Source organism: Penaeus japonicus, unplaced genomic scaffold (assembly GCF_977035675.1).
Source record: "Penaeus japonicus unplaced genomic scaffold, GWHDUDI00000001_assembly GWHDUDI00000042, whole genome shotgun sequence".
NCBI lineage: Eukaryota > Metazoa > Arthropoda > Malacostraca > Decapoda > Penaeidae > Penaeus > Penaeus japonicus.
The window spans coordinates 12,029,900-12,037,399 of NW_028234444.1; the positions used below are offsets into that span (position 1 = coordinate 12,029,900).

A 7,500-nucleotide genomic window follows, 5' to 3' on the forward strand; every position below is an offset into this window, starting at 1 on the left:
GATGTTATTTCTTATTTTCAAACTTCTCATACGATTTAATTATTTGACATTCTAATATGTTTCAATAGTTGTTGTTTTTTCCTATCTACTATATAGTAACAATTCAAAACTTCTAATACCATCTAATAATTATAAAATTCCACTATGGTTATCATTATGAATTAATAATCTAAAAAATCAATATAATTTTCTCTTCCTTAAACCGACACTACGATTAATTACAAGCGATGAAAAGAAAGGGTTACCGTTGTGACTGAGAAGCGGCGCCGAAAAAATCTAGGCCTTCATTTCTTTTCATAATCGATTTATCTATTTTATTTCCTTCATCATGCGACTAACTGCACACGCTTCTACTACTCCAATGATTCTTCCCTCTTATTGCAATTCCTGCATTAAGCGAGTTGTGACGGTAGCGAAGGCACTGACTGCATGGAGGACAAGAGATGAAGATGACGACGACGAGAAACGACGAGGACAAAACGTGGACGATGAGGGACGAGGACGACGGGCAAGAAACGAAGAGTAGGAGAACGAGCGTGGATAATACGAAACGACGATGACGTTAAAAGTTAGAGAAACGACGAAAACAGACGAGCAAAGACGACCTACGAGGACGATGAAAAAAAAGACAAGAGGACGAAGAAACGACAAGAAATCCCTCGGCGTGAACGCGTTTTTTTTTTCCTTTTCGTTTTTTTTCCCGCCCGCCGTTTATCCAGCCCGAGTAAATTACACGCAGCGGGGACTATCCGCGGGCAATCGTCGTCGTGTGTCTGAGAGTGTGTGTGTGTGACTCACATATCGAATCATTTTTTTTTTTTTTTTTTTTTTTTTTTTTTTGGGGGGGGGAGGGAGGTATTGATTTCTCTCTTCATTTTTTTAAAGAGGAGGATGAGAGAGAGTGGGTGTGGGTGTTGAGAGAATGGGGCAAAGAGGAAAGAGGAAAGGAGGGGGGGGGGGCGAGTCTTTAGTAGTCCCGTTGGTCATTTTTCCTGTCGTGTCTCGTTCCGTCTTTTGCCTTCCCCTTCCTCTCCCTCTCCCTCCCTTCCCCCTCCCTCTCCTTCCCTCCCCCCCTCTCTCCTTTCTTTCCCCCCTCCTCTCTCCCCCTCTCTCTCCTCCTTCCCTTCCCCTCCCCCCTCCCTCTTCCCATTCCCTCTCCCTCCCCTCCCTCTCGCCCTCCCTCCTCCTACCACTCCCTCTCCCCTTATGCCCTTCGATCTTTCTACTCTCTCTCTCTTTGTTCTCTCTCTCCCTCCAAATTATCAGATGACCTTTTACAGGAAACTGTAAACGTATACCTAAAATAAAATAAAAATAAAAAACATATATAACAGTATTGCCAAACAAATCAAAACCTACGCACGATTCCAAGAAACACGTAAGGAAAAAAAGGCAAGTAAAAGCAAAAAAAATCGTTCAAATACCAAACCAGGCAGATGACGCAATCTCGAAATTGCGTCACACAGCGCTACCCGTAATAATGCCCGAAAAAGGGGTATTTTGCCCACTCAACGAGCCCAAATTTCGCTGTGGCACTGCCTCAGCCTACAATACTCCTCTCTTTTCTCTCCCTCTCTCGCTCTCTTTCTTTCCCCTTTTCCCTAACTCTTTCCTCCTCTTTCTTTCGCCCTTCTTCTCTTCTTCTCATTATCTCCTTCTCTCACTATCTCTCTAACTCTCTCTTTTTCTTTCTCTCTCTCTCGAAATGAAGGACAGGAAAAAAGACGATGGGAGAAAAAGCAAAGATGAAAGGAAAGATAGGAAAGGTAGACGGGGGACGGAGTGTGTATATGTGGGGTGGGGGTAGGGGTAAGTTCATCTGAATATTAAATGATGAGGTTCCTAAAACCCGTCCGACCTTAATGTGTGGGGCTTTGGTGGAAATTCCGATGAAAATATGACAGCTCGAAGAAAAATACATGTAGATAGACACACACACACACACACACACACACACACACACACACACACACACACACACACACACACACACACACACACACACACACACACACACACACACATACATATATATATATGTACATACCTTACTAATCAAAATCAAAATCCGACCAACTTTATTAAACTTATTTCTATCCTCTTGCTAAAACCATTTTTTTTTTTGCATTTGGCCTAAATAAGAAGATAGGAATAAAAAAGAAAAGACGGAATGGAGAGGTAATATACAAAACATATAGAGCCACGAAATGAAGATTAATTAATAACACTGAAAATTTTCCTCATGCTCACAACCTCCCTCTCGCTTCAATATAAATCGTGTCTGCCTATTTACGCAGAGAAACTAATTCAATATTCATTTTATGCACAATCTTATACTCTCAATCCGATCACGTAATGCACCAATGACCATGGCTGAAATTTACATATGATCAAAAATCCAATTACCTTTCTTCATAATAAAAACATAATAATTAAAAACAGGTTCCGGATTAACCCAACTGGTCATAAAAATGTAAACACTTTGGTTGCTCTCGACTTCCGAAAGATTAAAATTAATCATACAAATATTAAGTAACACAAGTAATATGGGGAAAATAAGAAATAAAATAGACAAAGAGAAAAAACAGGAAAGAAAAAAATACCCATTTGGTACTTACCCTAAGGAACCAGCACGCCGTTTTCTGGCATCAATGCTGCCTGTAAAAACAAGTCAAGAGGAGGTTAGTAACTTCTTATGAATATGAAGAATATTACAAAGCATAACAAAACTATTTAAAAGATACAATGTTCTCCCAAAACATCAATTTGTAATTCTAAAACTTCCAGTAAAGAACGGATGTAATCATGTGATGTAACAGAAGTACAGTATAATGTGCCACAGATGTACATAATACCTGAATAAGGAAAAATAATAAATAACATTAAGCATTGCATTACTTTTAAACACTAAAAGCTAAATATGTGTAAGAAGACTTTATCCTGCATTATTAAATAATTACATCAATAAACATTTCCTGTTACACAAACAACAAAGGTGCAACAATTTTTATATGTAACATTGCAACATATGTCATTCTTTCCACGCTCAAATGACAAAAATACAGCAATAAAAATAAATATAAACGTTTATTTCTGCAACACAATGATCTTCACTTCCCTCAATCAGCAACCATTTGCATATTTTAACATAAAGTAACGGTTACATTAAAATGTTCTCTTTGAAGACTGGTGAAAAAAAAAAGAGTTTTCTCACGCCAAAAATAGAACACAGATTACAGTCATCAGTGCAATGTACACACATTGGTGAGTTGTTCATGTGATTTTTCTTGAGTGATAAATACCTGTATTCAGTTTAGGATTAGAAAAGTGACTTTAAAATTCCTAAAAGGCAGAAATCAGTGGACAGAGAAGTGGCTATAATTTTTGGAATTGCCATAAAAATCCGTGTTGATTCACATCAATATTGTGCAGTGTGAGGAGGTACCAGAGGAAAGTGACTCTTAATACCTGTCCTAAGAATGATGCTAAGAATGATAAAAACTAGGAAAATACCCTATGGCAAAACTGGCTAGCATTTACAGTAACTGTCCTCCAGCTTCTTCCCTTCATACCTTACTCTCTGACAACCTATAACTGACTTTCATAAAAAAAAATTACTGCTGTGCAATATAATATTCTGTATTTCTAACAGATCTTTATTAATCAACTTCAGCCCAAACAGAGGCTCATTGCAACATCAAACTTACACCACATATATATAAAATGGTGCATAAATAAAGTGACAAGACATAGTTTTACTTCTATTCAACACCTGACTATAGTGGATCACCTACAATACCCTTGTGAGCAGTGCTGTTCAGGTGTTCATAACAATTGTAAGTGAGATGCATGCAATAAAAAAAATAACCACTTTTAGTCTACTTACAGATGAGTCCTAGTTTGAGCAAATGGAAAATAGTTATCTCAGACATCATATTTGGACACCCATTGAATATAAACTATGTAAGAATCTTTTAAAAGTATGACTAATATTTACATAAGCCGAGTTTTTCACAGAAAAATTCCCAATGCTCATTTATCCCAAATAACTTTACTCCTTCTCTTTAATAAGTGGTGGCAAATGCTATAAAACAATTTTAACTTATTAAATATTAGCTATGACATTCCTGCATCATTTCCCTGTAACTTACGTAGTATTGTCAGATAAACAAAAAAAAAGAAAATTACATAAAAAATTGTCATGTCCAGAAATTACATTGATATTCATTATATTAATGCAATTATATAGACAATATCTTAGATTTTGACTTGAAAGATACGAAGAAAAATACAAACTAGACACTATCAAGTTCAAACATTCCAAGACATTGCCGTCAACAATTCTACTTGATGTTCACAATAATGCATTAGGAAGATGTAAATATCTATGAATGATCAGAATAAAAACTGCTGTGAACTTATTATGGTTGTGTTTATTAATGGAGTTGTATCTTATTACATTCACACAAATCAATGTAGAAATGGCAGTGACAACAGCTAGGTCTACGCATCCGAACAATTGTATATTTCAACAGCACCTATATACAAGGCAACAGTAGTGGAATATAACCCATGAAGTTTCACAAAGGTAGCATGAAGCTACAAACTTCCTGCCCATACACCAAGAACTTATCAAGATTTAAATTCTAAACGGCTCACAACCACCTCCCAAAATCCCCCCAACATTGAGCATGAATTTATATGTAACAACGTCTGACAACAAATGATGTCCAAATCGGCTTACATGAATTCCACATCCACATTTTATCTTTTTTTTGAGGGGAGGGGAGGGGAGGATAACACAAAGATAAGGAACAGCAAAGACTTACAAAGCTCCAATTGGATAGACTAAAATTCCCAGTATTTAATCCAACATACATTATCAATCTCTGGCAACAAGAATTCAAGTCAATGCTAATCCGAAAGCCCAAGGCACGCGGCCTTCCTTGCTTGGTAAATCCTCTACGTACAAACCTATGCACTTAGCGACGAGAAAGGAGTGAGATATGATTAACATCATTCAAATAAATAAGCTGCCTGAAAAATTGTGCCTATTCATACCCGTAAAATCAATCTCGCTTAAACTCTGTCTTGGTGCTTGGCCAACTGCTGCTTTATTTCTGCATAACTGTGTAATCCTGCCATTATGGCTGAATGCAGTATGACAAGTCCAAATGCTTGGCATCTTTGATTCACATCCGTCTCACAGGCAAATAAAAATCCAAACAAAATGTCAAGTCAATGAATATCTATATATACACCAAAACAATAACTCTCTTATTGTAACTAATGACTAGTTAAAGTACCCCATTAAAAAAAAGTTAATTAATTAATTATTCTAAAAAATAAAAAAAATCAATCAATCAATCAAAACTTTAAAAACTTTGCTGACACTGCTTCCAACCCCAGTGAAATAATAATCAAGAGAGTTTAAATCATATTTTTTATAAAGAAAAGATGACAAACCAGCAACCAACATCCCGCAAGGTAATAAAAGAAAGAATAAATAAATAAATAATCGCAACTTCCCTTTGTACTGTGTGGCAAGCACTTCCTTTCATGTAGGATCCACAACTGACTAAGATTACAAGGGACACTGCCAAAGCAGGCCTTTGTCATTACTCAAGTAGGTTTTTGTTTGCATAACTGAACCTTTATATTCACATCTCCTAGGCTGTAGCTGAATGTAATTAGTCAAAAGTCAAAGATAATTCTGAAACTGAATGCAACTACCATAAACAAAACACCTGACAAACCTTGATCTGTATAAACAATAAAAATCACATCAAACTCCCAAGAGTTTGTAAATGAAATGTTACACCCAAACATTACATATAATATTTCAATAATAAAAATGATAATAACAATAACAATAAAAAATATAATGATAAAAATAGTGATTGTATTAATAATAATAATTATTATAATAACAATAATAATAATAATTATAATAATAATAATTATAATAATAATTATTACTATTATAATAATAATAATTATTACTATTATAATAATAATAATTATTACTATTATAATAATAATAATTATTACTATTATAATAATAATAATAATTACAATAACAATGATAATGATAATAAAAAATAATGATAATAGTATTAATACCAATAATAATAATAATAATAATAATAATAATAATAATAATAACAACAATCATAATTATAACAACAACAATAACAATAATAATAAAAACATTGATAACATAATGACAAAAATAATAATCATCATAATAACAATGCAAACATTAAAATGAAACAATACTAACATCTAAAATCTCCCTATAGTGTCTCTTTACAAGATGCAAAGTCTTAAGACAATCAAGACGCATGAATACCTAGAGACATGGCCACACTGCGTCTTCTTTGTCTAGACATTCTGCAACCTGGACTGTCGCTTGACCATCTCCCATTTCCATCGGGAAACAAGACACAACTGAAAGTGTGTTTCTGAACCGCCAACCAATAGTGCCACAACAGCTGCGGAATCACGCAAGAATCCAGCAACATCATCGAAATAGTATTATGGCATTTTTGGGGGGATCAGTTGGAAGGGTGTCCAGAAACTCTATCGTGCAGCTTCATATCTTCATGTATCCAAGGCTTCAGAAAATAAAGCTAAGAGCTGTTCCTCTAACATAAAAAGGTTACTGATGAATCTGCCTTTTGGAATGTAATACTATCTTAGTAGAATCACAGAAGTGCACTAAATACCTTTAAAAATAATTAAATGATGCAACATATTATGTGAAAATCATAAATACATACTAAAGCCAAAGTAAATAACAAAAACCTATTTTCTTATATCATATGGCTTCTCTATGAATTATGAATACAAAAAAAAAATCTATGTATCCATAGCACAGAAGGTCAAATTATAAATCCAAATGCAAATTAACCTGACAGTGAAAAAAAGGCAACTCGAAGCAAAACAAAAGCAAAAAAAAAAAAAAAAAGAAATAAAAAGAAGGAAAAAGCAATTTATTTCATGACTCATATGACGGTTTACTAAGGTTGTATTTGAAGTACTAAGAAAAAGTAGCAGCTATTTGGAAAATAATCAACAACAAAAAATACTTATAAACAAAAAAATTTAATAAATGAATAAATAAATAAATATACAAACACTGAGATACCAATATAAAACTTAAACGCGTATACACACACATGCACACGTACATGTGTTGCACACAAAACAACAAAGGAAAAAACAGGAAAACACCTGAATATGACAAAAGACCTTTATACTATATTGCCTCTTCAAGGCATACTATGCAAGAGATGCAGAGTGGGCTACATTTGTGTTACAATATAGAAAAAAGGCCTCCAGCATATTCATGTGATTTTCAATTCATTGTTTTGTGTAAAACACATTACAGTATAAATCCTTCACATGCATGTGTACGTACAAACAAACAAACAAACAAACAGATACAAAACACAAACAAACACACACACACACACACACACACACACACACACACAC

General features: G+C 34.4%; 1 protein-coding gene across 28 annotated transcripts in view; it reads right to left on the minus strand.

The window, feature by feature from the left end:
- tgo (Aryl hydrocarbon receptor nuclear translocator homolog tgo) overlaps positions 1-7,500 on the minus strand; it is a 244,559-nt gene that overhangs the window by 229,523 nt on the left and 7,536 nt on the right. For all 28 annotated transcript variants that reach the window (XM_043016028.2, XM_086535253.1, XM_086535247.1 and 25 more), the window contains one exon: positions 2,619-2,658. In XM_043016028.2, the coding sequence (XP_042871962.1) occupies positions 2,619-2,658 (40 nt within the window). The remainder of the gene's footprint in view (positions 1-2,618; positions 2,659-7,500) is intronic.